The sequence below is a fragment of the Haemorhous mexicanus genome, chromosome 5, assembly GCF_027477595.1.
Source record: "Haemorhous mexicanus isolate bHaeMex1 chromosome 5, bHaeMex1.pri, whole genome shotgun sequence".
NCBI lineage: Eukaryota > Metazoa > Chordata > Aves > Passeriformes > Fringillidae > Haemorhous > Haemorhous mexicanus.
In genome coordinates, this window is record NC_082345.1 from 62,348,536 (window position 1) to 62,368,618 (window position 20,083).

General features: G+C 43.3%; 1 protein-coding gene across 1 annotated transcript; it reads left to right on the forward strand.

Annotated features, from left to right (window-relative positions):
* Window positions 1–232: 232 nt before the first annotated feature.
* On the forward strand, window positions 233–9,380 carry CCDC71L (coiled-coil domain containing 71 like). The gene has a single exon (XM_059847359.1). It carries the CDS (start codon window positions 385–387, stop codon window positions 1,231–1,233), a length of 849 nt encoding a protein of 282 aa, XP_059703342.1. The 5' UTR covers window positions 233–384; the 3' UTR covers window positions 1,234–9,380.
* The last annotated feature ends 10,703 nt before the right edge of the window (window positions 9,381–20,083 follow it).

Below are 20,083 nucleotides of genomic sequence, written 5' to 3' on the forward strand. Positions count from 1 at the left end.
GCAGACGCGGGGACCGCGGCTCGGTGTCGCACCTGGGGTCGGGCTGCTGGACCCCGCCGGACACCGCTCCGGGGCATGGGGGGCTCCGGGGGCATGGGGGGCTCCGGGGGCAGGGGGTTCCGGCCCCCCGCCCTCACGGCCACGGCCCCCGCGGGGCGGGGGCGGGCTCGCCCGACGCGTTTCGAACGGGCCAACGGGCGGCGCAGGGGGGGCGGGCGCGCGCAGGCCCCGCCCGGGACTTTAAAGCGCCATTTTGTGCTGGGCGCAGGACATCGATCGCTGTTCACACCCGGCGGGCGCCCGGTGGCGGCCGGAGCCTGCCTTCGGCGCTGCCTCCGCTCTGCCTTCTCGGCGTCTGTCCCGCCACCCTGTCCCGCTGCCTCCATGACCCGCAGTAGGAAGCAGGCGGCGCTGGAGAGAGGAGCCGGGAAGATGAACACAGAGCCGGGGAGCGCCGCGGCGGCGGCCGCGGGAGCCCGGGCGGCGACGGCAGCAGGGGCAGGGGCAGCCGGCGGCGAACCGGCGGCCGCCGCCTGGGGGCTGGAGGGGGAGGCGGAGAAAGTTGTGTACTCGCGCTCGCAGGTCTCCTTCGCCGGCACCAAGGCGCTGGGCGACGCCCTCAGGCTCTTCATGCCCAAGTCCACGGAGTTCATGAGCTCCGACTCGGAGCTGTGGAACTTCCTCTGCAGCCTCAAGCACGAGTTCTCCCCGGTCATCCTCCGCAGTAAGGACGTCTACGGATACTCCTCCTGCCGCGCCGTCGTCCCCGACCCGCCGCCGCCCTCGGAGCGGCCCCGCCGCCGCGCCGGCAAGCGGCGCCTCCCGGCCGCCGACGCCAAGCGCCGGGCCGGGGCGGCGGGCGGCAGCGCCAAGCGGCGGCGGCGGCGGCGGCGCCGCAGGAGGGAGCGGGGCAGGCAGTGGCCCGCGGCCGGTGACCCCCGCGCTCAGGAGGAGGAGGCGGCGGCGGAGGCGCCTGAGCCGCCGGGCCAGCAGGCGGACAGCGAGCAGGGCAGCCCGGCGGCGGCCGCCTGGGAGCCGTTCGGCGGCAAGTCGCTGGAGGAGATCTGGAAGGCGGCCACCCCTCGCCTCACCACGTTCCCCACCATCCGTGTGCGGGGCAGCATGTGGAGCCGGCGGAGCCTGGCGGCGGCGCGGCGGCGGGCGCAGCGGATCCTCGGCGTGGACCTGTCCCCCGTGGTGCGGGTGCGCCGCCTCCCCGTGGCACCGTCCTGAGCCTGCGGGGGCTCTGCTCCCCGCGCTTCACCTTGGCCGCGGTGCGGACAAAGAGACCGGTATCAGTCACCTGTTTACATTGCTTTTGTCTGGATCGTGTTCTGCTGCTGCACTTTATGGGCCGCTCGGGCGGCGCCGGGCCCCCCGCCGCACGGGGGGCGGCCTGCCGGGCTCCGGCCTCGTCCCGGGGTGGGACCGCCTGACAGGTATCACGCGTGGGGACCAAGTTCCACTTCCACTTTTTTTTTCTCTCCCATTGGGCTACCTCACTGGTCCAGAAGTCCACCCAAGAAGTTATTTTCCAAAGGAACTTACTTTCATGCTTGTATAATAAAGCACCATCTGATTCTTGCTATTTTTTTTTCCTTTCCCCCTTTCCGATGGATTATGTATGCTTTGTGGTGTTGCACTAGTATGTGCTCAGGGTATTTTGAATCCCAAGCATTCCCAAGTTTCAGTTTACTCTGATAAAGGATGCGTAAAGAATGGAGGTTCAGGACTTGTGGCTGTTCTTGATGGTGCAAAAACTTTTTAAATTTTAATTTCATGAGTTTAGTGATATATAAAGATGTATCGCGCAGTATAATTGTTAAACTTTTGTATCTAAAGTCATTTTTAAAGTTTTCTAGTTGAACTAAGTATTTGTTTCTATGGAGCACCTAAAGATAGAATCATCCTGATATTTTATAACCCTGTTTGCTTTAGGGAAGCTCATTTGGTCAACCTAAGTGAACTTAATAAAAGTCAAAGAACAAATGGTGTTTCAGTTCAATGAAACTGCACAGGGATGGGTTCCTGGTGAAGTACACCACCGCTGAGGTGCTCTGTGTCAGTGAGCTCTGGCTTTGAGAAGAATGTAACTGCACATCAAAGCATTATATAGGTGTCTGGGGGTGAACTATGATCCAGCATTGGTACTGACAGCCATAAGTGCGTAGCTTGCATGACACAAATATGTCACTGAAGTGCCTCTCTCTGCAGAAAGAGTAAGACTTGATATCTGGTCACTTGATAACAAACTAACACTTGTTGTCCTGTGGTTGTGAGATGGTTAATGATGGATAATTGTGTTTAATATAATTACTTGCACATAATTATTTCTATAAACCTTTCATGGGTTCCACAGTAGACTGATGAAAAATTCATTATGTAGCATTATTTTGACTGAAAAATAACATGTAGTCATTATATATGATAGGCAGTCTCTCTTTAAACTGATTTATTAAAGGCTTTTTTAGCTCTTATGCTTTACAGTTGGTGTGTGAGGAGCAAAGGTGTGTGTGAGAGAGAAAGTGATTGATTATTCTCTTTTGGCATAATTTTTTTTATGCTTGCAAGAGGGTTAAGAAATGCTGGGTAATACACAGCTTATGTTCCAACTATCCTGGCAGATGAGACTAACCAGTTTTCATGGTGGAATGAACAACGTTACAACTTGCTTATAGAATCATTTGGTGATTTAAAATTTCTGATGTTTCTTGACTCCTTGTTGCCTACCTTCAACAAAGGCAGTAAGACATCTTGATGATGTAGGGGCTGCTTGTAAGAACTTGCTAGTATTAACATAAAGCAGCCAGCTTCTTTTAAAAACCTGTATATTTTGTTGGTTTTTTTCTTACTTAGTGAAACTTCAAACTCCCTATTCTTCCAAACTAATGCTTAATCTATTCTACATCCATTTGGCTTTTGAAATTGTTTACATAACGTTAGACTGTCTGCTGATGGCTGCAGTAGTGCCACGTTGCGTTTCAGAAGTGAATTAAATGAAAGTTCAAGGGTGCATGTTGTTGTGCTGTTTCTCTGGATATAATACCTGCTTAACTCTAAAAGCAAAATTGAGTTCATTTAAAACCCAGTAAGGCAAGCTGCAGAGTTACCAGGTGCTAAGGCTCAGGTATTTCAATTTTGAAATTCTACTGCAGAAGCACAAGAGTATCGTTAATAGTTCCTTAAGTGTATAGGTGATTTGAGTGCTCCTATTGTCAGGTTGAGGGGTTTTTTAGTATTATTTTCAACTCTGTAGAAAGATGATAAAATTAAGGATTGACTTGTGCAGATTCTTAACTCCTAAACAGGCGCAGGACAGGCTAGGTCAGATTTCAAAGGTGAGAGTTAAGGCTTCTAGAAGTATCATATGGTAGACACTGTATTGAATTTGTGCTGCCTTGTTTGGAGGCATATCCTGAAATGTTCTGTATAAGAACAAGATATAGTGAAGTAACTTATGACTGTTGAGTGACTCTTGTTCTGGGGCCTCTATGAGTAAGATTTGCTGATTTTTCTCTTGGTTGTGCTTGGACATCTTGGTTTAGAAGTGGGAACTTTATTGAGGGTATAGTGTGTTTTGCTGATACCCCGTTAGCATGTTGGGTTGAAGTTTCACTGAGGTCTGAACTCCTCTGACAGCTGCATTTATGGATTATTAACTGAGCTATTTCAGTCTGTGAAGTCAGTTGAGAATGGGAAATCTTTAGTTGGGTTTTCTGGTGATGTAATGAGCTGAAATGGCTCAGCAAAGGTTCTGAGTACAGGATGGGGTGTGAAAGCCAGCAGGTCACAGGGAAGCTAGACCAGCTTATTTCACGGTCGTATTCATGGCAGTTTGTGGCAATCCAGGACAGGATTGTCTGTGGTCCAGTTTCCCCCCATCTTTTTCCTTCTCAAAGGTGCTATTTGCACCTACCTCTCTGTGGTCATCGGAGGAAACTAAGCAAGCAGTCTTCAGTTTTAGGTTTGGCTTCTGTTCAAACTTCTAGCTGTAGACCAGATCTGAGGAAGGTTGGGAAAGGGTGTGCAGTATTGCCATAATATTGAATTAGATAATTTTAAGCATGATAGCAGTAGGTTTTTTTTATGAAAAGGGATGATACTATTTTTGTATTCTACATATATGTGTGGAGTTGGAGTTAGCATAATGGATTAGACAAACCTCTGGTCTGACTCCATGTGGCTGTTCCTGCAGCCACTCTGAGCAGTGTGAGATGCTTGATTTAACTCAGTGGTTTCTACATCCTGTCACATGGGGCTAATTCTGAGACTGACAAAATTCAGGCCCAGAATAAATCCAGTGTACAATGCCCATTCTACTTTAGTCAGCATGGATAGTCTCATATTAAACAGGAATTTTGTGGTAGCCTCTGTTGCTGGTTCCCTACCTTATGAGCTCCCTTTATACTATATAATATGAGCTATTTTCTTTACTAGATCTGAATTTTCAACCAGTCACTCAAAGGTTACTGAACTTCAAAATGCCACAGGGCCAAAAAGAGTTGGTCAATGGCTCCAGATGTCAATTGAGGTGACCATTGGTCTAGCTTGTTGCCTGGTGTGGTCTTTACATTCAAGAGGCAGTGCCTTCCTCTGAGTCATTGCACAAATACGTTGTTCAGGACTAAGCTAATAAACGGAGAATGCAGTGCAAGAGTTCTCCCAAGCTCTATTGTTACATAAAAATTTTTGCATCAAAAGGATCAAAGTGTACAACCGGTCCCTGAAACCTTCTGTTGCTGGTCTTTAAACAACAAAAAGTCTTAATATGGCCAAACCCTGTGCAGAGCATCATTGCATTTGCAGAAGGCAATTCTAGTACTTGGATTTTGCGTTGAAGGGGTAGGGAACATTGTGTGCACCTGTATTTCCTTGCCTATCAGAGGCAAAAGGCAGAGTGAATCTGGTTTGAAGATTTCAGCATTGATCCTGAGTAATTGTTCACTTACTGCTTCTTCAGCAAGGCGGAGTCCTGGGCTCTTTATGCTGTTTAAAATAGTTGACTTATGGTAATATGTGTTGGCTCAATGCTGTACTTCAAGCCCAAAGTTTGCATGCCTATGAACCCAGTAATACAGAAAGTGTCTCTATTTCCTTTTGACCCCATGGACCAACACAAAAATTTTGATTTGTATGTATGAGTGAAAACCAGTGATTTGGGGTTGAACAAAAGTTTTTATTTGATTTGAAATGCTCAGGTTTTGCTTGTGTCTATAAACACAGGAAGTCTGGAAGCAAAGGACTGGATTGACAAGAGTGAATGGAAGTACCTCATGGAAATGAGGCAATTCATATCAAGAAAGAAGGTAGATCCTAGAAATCCTAGACTTCAAAGACACAAATTTCAGTGCCCCCTTTGTTACACTTGTGAGGGTGATCTTTGAAGTTCTGTGTTATGGAGAACCATGTTATAAGAGTTTGAACCATTTAACTCTGTACAATAAATACTCCCTAAGTGAGAAAAGATTACTGAATATCACAGTTTTTAGGGAACACCTTGCTTCTTCATCCACTATTTATTTTAGGTGAGCATAACTGCCTTAACCAAAAAGACTGAGGCAAACCTATCCCAGAGTATTCTGTGGTAGGGAATCTACTCCAGTGGTGATTCCAAATGTTGGAGTGCTCCTGATGGTTTATTCCTGATCCATAATGCGGCATCCAGTATATGTGGTGGTAGGACTATGTAGGAGCATTTTGGATGACGTCTTATCCCTAATCAAGGCAAAGAAATTTTTTAATACTGTAAAAATAAAGCACACACATATGTATATATATAATTAGTGTTAATACTTCAATATCTTCATAAAATTACAAAAAGTTTCTTGCCAGTATTTTTTAAAATGTTTTCCAGGGTTGATTCCAGGAATAAAGTCTTATTTATCCATTTATTTACTGTAAAACTCCTCATGAAACTGGTTAGTAGTACTCAACATTATAGGAGATGGAAGAAGTGGGCCTTCATTCATGCATTTTTACTCAAACAGGTGTGCAGCCAAACAGAAAAGTCTGTGTTCCCTGTACTTTCTGCTGGGCTTTAAGAAAGCTTCCATTATGGTTTTCTTTCAGCCTCCTTATTTGAGACTACAGAAGATTAGCATTGATAGTGTTGAAGTTATGAGATGATAGTGTCAAAGGAAAACCCAGTCTCTTGAACGGCTCTCACTGTTCTGGGTTTCTTTTGTTTGAATCTGTGATCCAAGATGCCTTTTCAAAGTATTTTAGAAAAAGAAGTTTCTTTCCATCTCCCCTTGAATTCCTAAAAATTCTAAAATGAAGATATTATGTATTATTTTTTTTTTTCCTTTCCAGCTGAGTGGTTGAAATAACAACCATCCACTTTATACATCCCAGGACTGTTAAAGTCATTTATAACTGAACTTATCCCATGTCTCTGTAAGGTAAATGGTGAAAAAATAACATATCTTTCTGAATTAACTGTGCATGTCAGATTATATAGGAAGCTGTCACAATCCAATTTCCGCCTCTAAGGCTATGTGTCTACTCAGCTAAAGGGAATTTGTGACACAGTTTGGGACCAGTGATGCAAATTTTCTTGAAATAGAGCAGAAAGTGTGGGTTAGGGCATGGTATCCTATCCTGTCCTGTCCTATCCCTTCATTCTTCACAAGCTCCAGTGTAAAGATGTCATGTGGGACTGTGTTGGAAGCATTACAGAATTCTAGGCAGATGGCATTGGGGTTGGTCTTCCCTTGACCATTGCAGTCACTCCATCACAGCAGTCACCAGACTGGTCAGGCATGATTTGCCCTTAGTGATCACCTCTCTGTCTCATGTGCGCCTTCATTCTTCACAAGCTCTGGTGTAAGGATGTCATGTGGGACTGTGTTGGAAGGATTACATAATTCAAAGCATTAAAGTTTCAAATAGCAATGATTTCCTAAGTATACATATATAATTATGTATAGCAAGGGCTAAATTTTACAGATAGTATATATAATTATGGAAGCTAGTAATCAGTAATAGTGTATGTATGTATTCATGCATACATGCACTCAGCCCCCAAAGCAGTTCTCCTAAAGAGGCTACTGTTGTAAGTTTTATCTGTCCGATGCCATTGGAACATATATTCTAAAAATGTCCCACATATATTCTAAAAATGCCCCATATTTTCATAGGTCAACAAAACTTTCCCAAGGCCACAGAAATCCCTCCTGGAATTTACCTTGTGTACTTCCTACTGGTTATCCCATCCAGAAACTCCTTTCAAATAAGGTTTCTATAGACTTCTGCCTCATGGTAAATCCACTAATACTAAAAAGTTGTGGTATAATCACGTAGCACTTGTGGTCTTAGGAGGTTGTGAGGGGAATTCAGCTCTTCCAGAGGAATGGGTATCCAGTTTTTCTTTTACTTTCACGGTGACAGTTGAGAGAGGAAGCAACAAGAGGCAGAAAATCTTAAACCCAATATTTTTTCTTAGGAGAAATACTGAAGTGCAATTGAGTGGCCTTCAGCAGGAAGGGTCACACAGTGCAGTCACAAAATGCCTTCCAGTTAAGTACTTTTCCCAGGAAAAAACACAAAGCACCTTATCCTGTGAACAGACAGAAGCAGTGCAGTGCTGATTCTGAGTGGGCTTTAATGTGGTTGTAAATGTCAGGTGTGGTTTTTCATAGAAATTCTCAGAACTTTGTAGCTTAGGCTATACTAAAGGAATAGTCAGATTTTCTTTTCATTCCTAGATCTTTCAAGAAACTCAACGTTTAAATCTTTTAAGAGCTGCCCAACCTATTTTTTTTCCCCAAAGATATACCAGTTGCTCAGGAAGCTGTGCCTGTGGAACACAAAATAACTCAGGTTGGAAGGGATTTACAGAGGTTAACCGTGTCGAACAACATCCTCCACAAGCAAGCACAGATGAAAGATGTTTTGGAACATCGTCCTCTAAAGGCATCCTAAACTATTCATAAAAAGAAAAGGAATAGGGAGAGAATTAATTAGAAACAATACGGGGGCAAATTTTCCTGTATTGAAATGTATCCCAGGGTCCTGAGGGAACTGGCTGATGGCATTGCCAAGGCACTCTGTCATATTTGAAAAGTCATGGCAGTCAGGCCACTCTTGGAGACTGGAAAAAAGGAAACATCAGTCCTATTTTTAAAAAGGGGAGAAAGGAAGTCCCAGGGAACTGCAGACTGGTGAGCCTTTTCTCTGTGCCTGAAAAGAGCACGGAGCAAGTCCTCATGGAAGCGATGCCCGACAGAGAGGTGATCTGAGAAATCACTAAGGGCAAATCATGCCTGACCTGTCTGGTGACTGCTGTGATGGAGTGACTGCAGTGGTCAAGGGAAGACCAACCAATGCCATCTGCCTAGAATTCTGTAATGCTTCCAACACAGTCCCACATGACATCCTTATCTCTTAGTTGGGGAGGTGTGAATTCAAAGGGGTGGACTGGTTGGTGAATAAGGAATTAGCCAGATGAATGCACCAGAGAGCTGTGGTCAATGACAGGTTGGATGAGGCTTTGAGCAACCTGGTGTAGTGAAAGGTGTCCCTGTCCATGGCAGGGGGATTGGAACTAGATGACCTTTAAGGTCCATTCCAACCCAAGCAATTCTATAACTTTATGAAATCCACAATGGAAAAAGATGGTGCTAATCTTTGATATTGTAAAATCTGTACATTGTGACCATAATGTCATTTGGAGCTTTTTATCTTCTCATCTTGTATGATAAAATTAATGATGCTGAACAGAAAAATCCCAGTACTTATTTCTGTGGACAAGTGGAAAGAGGTAGAGGAGAAAGTGGAGGAAATTTTTGTCAATTTTTTTTTTTAATTGTTCCATCTGCTTTACTACTACCTTTGTTTTATGATCCAGCCTTTCAATGCAGCTCCATGTAATTTGACAGCATTCCTGATTGCAGTGAGTTGTGCTACAGAGAATATACCCTAGGTGCTCTTAAAACATATTAAGTATTTGAATACTGACTAGATACATCAAATGTGCTCATTTATTAGCGATAAATAATGATCTTCTGTGTAACAAATGTGTGTAAATTACTTCCATCTGCACATAAATTTCACCTCATTGTCCAGTATCTAATGGAAACCTTTCTATCATACCAGGTGTCTTAATAATTCCCTGGTGTTTTTGTACCCTCCTTCTGATTTGGCTTGACACTTATATCATTGTCTTTTAACTCATGTCCAGCTTCCTCTTCCATATTTTCACTGTATGTAAAAGTCCCTTTCCTATTTAAAAAAAAAATCATAATTTCCAGGATCATTGACTACTTGAAACAATTTGAATGAAACAAAACCTCCTGGAATTTGGAGAGCTGCCTGAAATGATCTTGAAAAATAAGTTTGTCTTAATGAAAAATGTCCCATTAAAAGAAAAGCACAAAGCATCCTGTTGTTTTTGCATGACTTATTTTGTTGACATTTTTATAAAACCATCTTTTATTTTTGCAAACAGTCTTTCATTAAACTAAATGTTTGAAAGCTTCCATTCCAGAAAAGATAATAGAGGTGAAAGCCACTTAGACTTTTTTGCTCATTATTTGAGTAACTTGTTTTTTTAAATGCAGAACAATATATCAATGAGCCCTGGAAAGAATTTATTTTTAATTATTATCTCCATGGTTTTCTTGCTAGTGCAGGGCTGTGTAAGTGCCTACCTAAAGGGATCGTGAAACATGAACAGGTCAGCTGGGCAGGAGGGTCCTTGTGTTGGGCACAACTCGGGCACACATGATAGGATATAAGGATTGCTCTGGCCTCCCTGCTGATGTTTAGCCTTCCCCCTCTCCCATGACACTCCTTCCCTGAGAGAAGGTGGCCTGAAACGTGGGTCTGCAGGGCTGTTGTCCTCCTACATGGTGTAGGGCTGTTTCATGGGCATGGAATGTAAAATACCACCACATCAGAGTTGCAGCTCCTGCCTTGCCAAAATGCTACAGAATATCTGGAGTGCCAGACAAGAAAATAATATTTCATGTCAGCAGTATTGCTAATTAATGTGTAAATAATTTTGCTCACTTTTCACCATCACAAGATAGGCTTAAAAAAACCCAAAATGTTTAAAAATATATATGTACCTGCAACTTATACAAGTCACAAAATATCATGCTTTTCAATATTTTCTTTGCCTTCAGGAGGAACAAAATCTCATTTTAATTTAGAATGACAAATAAGTTTTCTCAGTCTAGGAACAGGGACAGAAAGAAAAACAACAAATACCATGATCCTGGCAATAAAATCCCAGAGCTGGCAGTCGTGGGTCAGACAAGACAAGGCTTGGGAGGGAGCCAGACTCTGCCTGTGAACAGGAGCAGCAGGCTGGAGACAGTTGTCTGGAATCTGTCTGGGCAGCAGGCACCCCAGGAGATGAGAGAGTCATGCAGAGAAGCAGCTTTTTGCTGCTATGGGAGCTGAACATCGGAGCTTGTTTCCATTTAAAGGGGGTTCCTGTTAGAACTGCAACCAGCAAACCCTGCCCATGAAGATGAAAGCTAGGCATCTTCCCAGAATAGAATTACATGAGAAGAAGGGAGTTGCTGCATGTATAAAAACATCTATATTAGAGGATTCATTGACATGGTTATAGGGTTTGAGAATGGGTGTGTGGTTTTTTTTTGTTGTTTTTTTTTTTTTTTTTTTTTTTTTTTTTTTGATGAGGAGCAAGGCTATAGAAAGGGAGAAGGCACAGGAAAAATGTAGGGAGACACAATTTGCTTTTCTCTATGCACAGTTTTGAACAATTGAAATTAGGTCAGATCAGGATTCCCCAGACCTTAGAACCTGTGGGGAAGTGCAGATGACCTTTGGTAACAAAGCAGTCTTCTACTACTCCCATGAAAGTTGGGAATGCTTATGAAAATTCATTTTAAATTGTATGGGTTTGCAAAGCCCAGAGCATATCCTGTTTCTGGCTCTAGGCTTCTTGTGCACAGAATTCCATCTCACACACCAGTGATTATTTTGGAGCTAGTTGAAACATGAATTTGGGGACATGTTACAGAGTTTCAACCATATTTGCCTTCCATTTTCTTTTCATCTTGGTAGCTGCAGTTTAGACACAAATCATCTGGGCAATGCTTATGAAGACCCAAGTTTTAGGACATCTCATGGCAGACCACTTTAATTCAATCCAGTTGATGTCAGTCTGTCTAGACTATGTAAAGGAAAATTTGGAAGCATGTGATAGCATAATGCAAGTATTTAAGGTTTCACCACTCCAGGCAGGTCTGGAGTTCAGTATTCACAAACCATCATGGGTGGCAGAGGGTGCTGGCTGGGCTTGAGCACAAACTCAAACCCAGAACTGATGACCAGTGCAGGCATAGCCAGAGAAAAGGCTGGCTGATCTTGGAGATGAGGACAGCATCTGAGGGGTGATAGTTTTGACAGTGTATTGCACCCCCTTACTCACTGGTGCCTGCTCCTTGTGCCAGTGCAAATAGCAGAGTTGGGCCCAAAGACAATGACTGCTGTTCGTGTAGTGACCTACTTCAGCATGTGGTTACTAATACTGCAACTTCCCAAATGTGTCTCCTGCTGTACAAGGGACCTGCTGCATTTTTGTATTTCCTTGCAACTGCCAGGCCTCAGTTCTTTGTGACTATTTTGTTCCTTCTCAGACACCTACATCATCATCTTTCTTGGGAAACCTGACTTCTGCTTTCCTCAGCCTTTGCTGTTCTTCTCTATTTTTTCCCCTTTCCTGCTGTTCTCTTCTGAGGACATCAGCGTACCAGAAGACCAGTGGGTTTGCAACAGAGAAATTGATGCAACCCATTAGCTGTGCTTCAAGAGGGCTGTCACTGTACCCAGAAGTAACATAACCCACGGCAGTACCAGGAGGCTGCCAGCTGCTAAATGGTGCCTCAATTAACTGGGAAGGTTATGGCCTTGCTCTTGAAGATCCAGACAAATTCCTGGGGTTAGCATGGCTCAAGTGTCTCCAATGCAGACAGCTCAAATCAATCTTTGGTGGGAGTAAAGCACCCTACATGAACAGGAGGGAGGGGCACACTTCTTCTGCCACTCCTTTGGGGCTCCTGGCCTTTGCTGAGGAGCCATGCAAGGAAATATCAAGGGACATGTCTTTGGTCCTCTTCCCCAGCCCAGCTGGAATCAGGGGAACAACATTAGTGGACCAACCTCCAGCCACAGGTGTGTGCTGGTGACCAGCTCTGGTGCTCTACATCTGTGAGCAACCACAGCACCACTCCTTTCCTTCCTTCCTTTTCCTTCCTTCCTTCCTTCCTTCCTTTTCCTTCCTTCCTTCCTTTTCCTTCCTTCCTTCCTTTTCCTTCCTTCCTTCCTTCCTTCCTTTTCCTTCCTTCCTTCCTTTTCCTTCCTTCCTTCCTTCCTTCTCCTTCCTTCCTTCCTTCCTTTTCCTTCCTTCCTTCCTTCTCCTTCCTTCCTTCCTTTTCCTTCCTTCCTTCCTTCCTTTTCCTTCCTTCCTTCCTTCCTTCCTTCCTTCCTTCCTTCCTTCCTTCCTTCCTTCCTTCCTTCCTTCCTTCCTTCCTTCCTTCCTTCCTTCCTTCCTTCCTTCCTTCCTTCCTTCCTTCCTTCCTTCCTTCCTTCCTTCCTTCCTTCCTTCCTTCCTTCCTTCCTTCCTTCCTTCCTTCCTTCCTTTTCCTTCCTTCCTTCCTTTTCCTTCCTTCCTTCCTTCCTTTTCCTTCCTTCCTTCCTTCCTTCCTTCCTTCCTTCCTTCCTTCCTTCCTTCCTTCCTTCCTTCCTTCCTTCCTTCCTTCCTTCCTCCCTTCCTTCCTTCCTTCCTTCCTTCCTTCCTTCCTTCCTCCCTCCCTCCCTCCTTCCTTCCCTCCTTCCCTCCTTCCTTCCCTCCTTCCCTCCTTCCCTCCTTCCCTCCTTCCCTCCCTCCTTCCTTCCTTCCTTCCACAATGGGGGAGAAGGTGATAAATGCAAATTGTCTCACACAGTAACTAAAGGCATGGGCTTTCCTTTTGTCTTTACAAATCCCACAGAGCTGATGCTTGGGCTGTGGCTGTGTTCCAGACAGAATATATGTCCCCATAAAACTGGGCTCAACAGCTCTCACTACTATTGAAACCACCAGCATGTTAAAACACCTTGTTACTAGTGGCAACCATTTTCTGCTAGTCTAATTTTTTTCTTCTGCTTTCAAAGAATGGGAAGGGATAAAATAGGATTTCTTGTTTGCTTGGGAAGCCCCAGTGTCCTTTACATTCATGCACAGGTCAGTCTCCCCTTTTCTAGTTTTGCAGACCTCAGCACAGCCAGTGAATTATCCCCTCAGCAGCCTCTGGTGCAGAGGCTTTTCAAGACATCTGCCATAACCCAGATTTCCCCATGCTGGTACCTGTAAGCACAGTGGAGCTCACAGGCTGTCCAAATGTGCAATGTGAGCCCCATCTCTCCTACCTTCTGTTAAGTGGCCTCTCAGCCATCCTCATTTTCCCCCAGCAGAATTATTTTGTCTAGCTCAGAGATAAAAATAGCTTGCTGTTTTCTAGGGACAGATCCTACAGAGATGTTCTCAAGAGAAAAGCACTGAGCAGCAGAACAATAACTAAAAAAGTACAATTCCATGATAAACCAAATACCTTTGAATATACCTAGATGGTCTGTGGATACATCTATCAGAAACAAAGAGCAACAAGTTTTGCTTTTCCAGTACATCTCTCTTTTTTTTTGTCAGAATAGGCAAGTATTTCCTCAGCACTCACACCCCTCTGGGCTTGCATCCATAAAGTGTTGGGTATAGGGCATCTTGTGAGAAAGTTTTGACCCATTTGTAGTTCACAGACCAGAAAGACCAAAACCCACCATCTAATGTGATGTGAGAACAGCTGGAAGGCTGTGTTATGAGGAGATTATAGGCTCATGTGTGGTTTCCCACAGACTTTTTAGTTCTTGCCTCCCATAATACCTCCTACAAGAAAACTGAAGCCCAGTTGCTTAGGTAGTTTCTAATAACCCAAAGTTTAAAAGATAGCTGTTGGAATACACTGAATTTCTGAGCACTGCTGGAGAACCTTAACTAAAGCAGGATTTAAAAATGTAGCAGTGACATAATTCCCACTTCAACCTACAAAGTTAGCTAGTGGGAGCTGTGGATATATTCAGTTTAGTTGTCAAAATTTTGCAGTCATACATAAAAGCTTTGATCGCTGGATATGAACTTTTGCTCATCTCATTCTTGTGCAGAAGGTGTAAAACATTGCTACAAAAATCCTGTGAGGTCTCAGAGGCAGCCTGGTGAGGTGCTCAGAGGTTTGCCCAGCTCTTTCTCCATTGCCATGTGCCTCTGCTGTCTGCCAATATCTAGTGTACTGGGTGCAGAATGCTTGAAGGGTTTTCCCCTCTGAACTCGACCAAATGTGCTCCCACCCTAGTCTTGACAAGCAAATATGATTCACCTCATGGCATGGATGCACAGCTTTACAGGATAAATTGCTTCTTAACAGAGCAGGCTTAAATGTTTTGAATCTTTGCTGACCTCACTTCTAGTGTCAGCTGAAGTCATGGCATCAAGTTTCAAGACTGGAAGCAAAATTATTCAGTAGACATGGCTCTAAATCCCAAACGCTTAACAACAAGGGACATTTTTAGTGACTTAGTATCTCTCACTTGGGATCCTTTCTTCTTAGCTGGAGGCTCCAGTTCAGTCATTGCTCTGTTTTCCTTGTGCAGAGCAAGCCCTCAGAATCTGCATTAAGGTTGGACTGTTGGGTTGTCACTCAGCACCCCTGCCTGCTCCACAGATGGTGATGTGATGGTGGCAACTCCAAAACCCCTCCTGGTTTAAACTGCCAATTCCACTCCCTTTTGGGTTCACCTTAAATCTATTCCCTTACATATTACCCAAAGCCAACATGTTTATACTGTGGTGACAAAGCATTCCCAGAAAAACAGCTTTCCTCCTATCCCAGACTTTTTTCCAGGCTGTTACATTGTCTGGGATTTTAGTGACAGCTGTTGGGATATATATTTTCATTCCCTGCATCTGCTCAATGGTGGTAGGATGCATAATGCAATACAGACAGTACACCCCACATCCTGTTCCTTTTTTCCTAAAATCCTGTCCAGTACCATACACAAATCTTGGTGTTTTCAATTTCATTCTGTGCAACTGCAGTTTTGGTGAGCTGTCTTTCCAAAGGTTCTGAAAGAGAAAAGCAAATGTATCCTGTGGGTCCGTTTCCACAAGATCTGACACTTGTGTCCCTATGTCTCTTGAGTTTTTCAGTTGCCAGACTACTTTCAGCTGAGGTGGCACTGGTATTTGTTCAGGAGGTTTTCTGGGTGTTGCCACACTCCCAAAGACTTGTTCTTCAGAAGATGTATCACTGAATGATTCATTGCTCCTGCGTCCTCCTTGGTTGTCAGTCTGTAGTTACCCAGTTTCCTGCATGCTTGTATCGTGCTGTATGTGCCTTTTCCTTTTCCACACTTGCAATGAATTTAGGGGCTCTCAGTGAGAGGCATTGCCTTCTGTGTGCACACTAATGACAGTGTGACACCCAGGGGTGGCAGTGGCTCAGGAAGGAGGCTTGAGATGTTCACCTGTTTGCTCATTGTATCTCTGAGCTAAACACAGGAAAGCCACTGTGGTCACTGCACAAGCTCTGAGGTTTGAGGGTGCGGCAAGGAGGGGGTGAGGAAGGGTTCATGGCTACAGCAGTACTTCCCCATAACTTGTCACCCAAACACTTGACTACACTTCTCAGACAGTTTAAACAAAATAGAGACACAATGGATTTATGCAATGGTGGCATCAAAGAACACAATTCTTTCTTGTTTTGATTCCCAGTCCTTGTCCATCTCTGCAGTCTGATCCCCGCTGCTGCTGCTGCTGCACATCGTCTCCCTCTGTTCAAGGCCAAATTCCTCAGCACCAGAGATAAGGTGTCCTTGGTCGCTGGCCCTCGCCTGTGCAATGTCTTACTGGGAAGTCATTACTAGATATGACAAAGCCAAACCTGCCCTTCAAGAGTATGGTTTAAGATGCAATAACTTGGAACAAGGGAAAAAATCCATGGGAAAGCAACCACAACAGTACAGTATGTGCCAGTGCTCAGGGTGGTGAAAGGCAGGCTCCAGTGATGATAATCCCATGAGACAGTATTATATTTGGCACTCAGACAGTGGTGTGATCTGCATTTCAGGAATCCCTTAGCAAGATGAGAAAAGGGTTTCCAATCTAAAAGAACAAAATTACAGAAGCTGGGAGTGAAAATTCTGTTTAATTTATGGCATGTCCATGTTTATATCCTCCATAAATCTTGGAGAGGAAAGGACTAGCCATTGCTCTCCCACTCACCTCTAATTGATAGTGTTCTTTCTCTGAAGACTTAAGTTCCAAAGAAACAGGATTTATCTTCAGAATTTATGTTTGGTTTTGTTTGTGAGAGAATTCTTCTGTTTTCTTAACTTCAGAGGAAATGAATCTTTGTGCAGTGGGAAGCTTGGACACAAGGTTGAACAAGAATGAATTTCTTGATTTATAAACTAGAGAGTACAAACCCCAACACCTTTTAGCAAATTTTTTTATTAAGATTTTCAAGGTCTGCTATAGTTGAAACACTAATGGTCCACATTGCCTAAAAGAATTTTAGGAGGATGTCAAGATTTTATTTTTTAAGTAGACAATCATCTAAAATCTAACCATTTATATTCTTCCATTTGCTATTTTGATATTTTCAGCTTTTAATTATAAAACATTGCAATTTGGATGAAATCCCTCTCTGAAAATTTTTAAAGTTGAAAAAGTAGCAATTTTTCACATAATGAAAGCCTAAAAAACGTCAGTATATACTTCACATACCAGGGCACAAACAAGACGCATTGTAGAATCCTTGTAATGTGTGAAATGTTTTGACTCAAATAGTTGGCGATGAATAGCTGTAGAGATATATGTGTGTGTATAAAGACAGATTTGATTTGTGGTGACTGTAACACCTCTTTAATCAAATATCTTAATTACAAGTCATGGTGTACCTAGTCTCTGAAAATAACATACTGTTTTAAGAAATTAATGCTACAAATGGGTAAAAAAAAGAAACAGGTTTTGGATTTTTTTACACATTTGACGAGATGTTAGACATGGTAATTTTCACTCTTTATTCTCTATTAGAAAGCAAATAGTGAATGAATATCTTATTTTCTTATACAATCAGAAAAACACTGATTATACAGAAAAATGAGACTGTGTAATTCCTGAAGTTTGCAAGGAATCCAGAAGGCAGACACAGGACTTGTAAACATGCTGAACTGACTTCAAAAGCCAGTAGGTTTCAATTTGTGTGCCCACTGAAATCCAAGTATAACCTTGCTATGGCAACAGCAGTGCTGAGGAGAATTAACATAGAGCTAGACTTGGTATTACTTTATGTCTTGTTTCAGAATGCTCAAATAACAATAGCAATAGAATGGAAGTACCCTTTGTGCCAAGAACAATAAAAGGGATGCACTCAGTCTGAGTATTCTTGGCAACAAATACTTCAAACAAATTTGGCTCTAATATGAAGCATTTTCAGTATTTTATCCTTTCATTGGATGTGCAAAGGATAAGACTTCTTGGAGCAAGTCCCTGTCAATGTTTTCCTCTTTCTGGAGAAGAGTGCATTTCTTGGAAATAGGGCCTGCATTTCATTCCAGGAGAAATTCTTACTCATTTTAGTAAAAATGGAGGGTTATTTTTTTATTATTAGTTCAGCACAGAAACTCAAAACTCAAATTGTGACATACTGACAAACTCCTAATTGTGGCAAGGGACTGGTGAGAGAGGGAAGACTTCCCTTGAAGTCTCACAAGGAACTCTGGTTATCCAAGGAAATCATGATCAGCATTTTCAGTGAATCAGGTCTGTGAGCAGGTCTGTGTGGATGATTTTCATGCTGCTGCTTCCAATAATACCAACTTGCACCTCAAAATATTTTTTTCACATTGTAGCGCCAAGAGCTCTATCATTATATGAGAGTCAATTTTCATTAAAAGAGGGAGGGGGGAAGTGCATGCCTAACCCTTAGAACCATGGAGCATGTGAACTCCAACCTCTTAAAATAAAAGACAATTCTAGTTTATATACGTTTTAAATCAAGCACAAGATTTTCAGTATCTGGTTTTTCGATTTTTTTTTCCCACCTAGTGTGTTGTATCTCTACTGCATAAGCAAATTGTCTGCTTCTAGAGACAAGAATTAGATTTGAACTCCCCTTGCAAGTATTTCACTGTCCTCAGGTTCTAATTTTATCTTAACCACAGCAGAGCAGTGGTTAAGATAAAAGTGGGCAAGAAGGAGGATGATTTTGGTTCTGCTCTGCACAGAACTCTGTTCTTCTCCTACTGAAAATCCCTCTGAATTCAGTGGAAGGAGGGATGAAACAGCGACTCATAACAAAGACAGCATTGTGCAGCATTGCAGGGGTCTGGGATGCTTCCTTCTTTGTGCTCACTTCCTCTGGCTCATTAGGGCTGTGGCTTTTGGTTTTACAGCTCCAGTGTGTATGTTTGCTGTTGGGTGTCAGCAATGTCTTGTGGGCTCTGGTGCGTACTGTGCCACAAGGCAGGTGTTCCAGCAGTACTTTCAAATGCAAGATCCATTGTAGGGGAGTGGGATGTCTCCTCCTAATTTAAATGCACAAAATCTAAGACTGGTTTACATTTCACATGAGATTAGATTTGCAGGATTTTTCGATTATTTTAGCTTTTTTTTTTTTTTCCCCAGCAATACAGTGTAACTTAACCCCCGAGAGGCTGCCTTAAGCACCTGTGTAGCTCTTGTCTTTCTTGGTGTGTTGATCAGCAGTGTGTTTCCTTCACACAGGATGTCAGCAGGCTTCATTTTCTATGCTGAAGTGGTAGTAAAATAGCATAAAGAGAGGCTGGGAAATTGAGAATGATGGGAGTTATCAAGACCTCAGTGATACATGGTTACCAAGACCTCAGTGATACATGGTTCCAGTTGAGATAAAAGCACTGGCACCCTGGTTAAGTGGGTGTGAGGCGTACGGAATATTCAGGCAGCTCTCGGGGAGGAGGGGATAATCAGTATCTTGAGGATAGTGGCTACTTTTGTAAGCACATGCATAAGCTTTCAAAATGCATATTTTAAAATTCTGATGTGTAGTGATTCTGCTTTTGCACATGAAACTATTGAGATTAATTACCATCTATTTTCATTCTTTATAATTACTGTAAAGGTTAGAGAGATATATTTGTTCCAAATTAGATTTTATTCTCCTACTCAAGTATGTGTTTAGATTAATTCTACCTGAAGTGGATGAACTATTTTGGTTTTACAAAGCAATCTGGTCAAATTTCCCAACTGGGCATTTTAAAAGAAGGAAGCTGAAACATCAAATGTGCTCATCATCCCTTGATGAAGAGACCTTTTCCCTGCAGGGAAACCTGCATTTATTGTTGTTCATTCCACATTTCAGAAGCTATTCAGCTATAAATTGCAGACATAGTTAAAATACATTTTTAATTACTACTAGTATTTCCAAGGCTCTCAGAGGTGGCAGCTAGCTTCTTGAAACATTGTCATATCTGGGTGCATCTGCTACTAATGGAAGAAAAAAATTCTCTCTGCTTTGGTATTTCCAGGTTAGAAATTAATTTTTATATATAATTCCCAGTTTCTCCTGTCTTCTCTTCACAAGACTGAATGGCAGCTGAGGAGGTTTGTCCCCAGCTTTCCCCAGAGCCTTTGGGGAGCCTGGGCTGTGGATTGTACCAATTCACTCTCTCAGAGGGGTCCAGGTTCTGTGGCTGCACAAGACCATTTCTTCCTTTGCACCTCAGCCTGTGGTCCCCAAGGATGCAGGACGAGGCCAGAGCGCCTCTGCAGGTTGGGAAGGAGCTCTCCCTGAAGCAGTGGAGATACTGCTGCCTGTGCCCTGCCTCCTGTGCAGCATGTCTGACTCCAGCATCCAAGAGTAAAAACAACCACACTCTCCTTTAAGGCTGCTGGTGTTACAGAGCCTGTGTATTGTATCCTTCTTTGGGAGAGCTGGAGGAAGCAGTGTGAAACCCATGTTTATAAAAGGATGTGAGACATAAACTAACACTCCCTCTCTGATATCTGAAGATTTATCTTCCAGCTGAATTCCTAAAG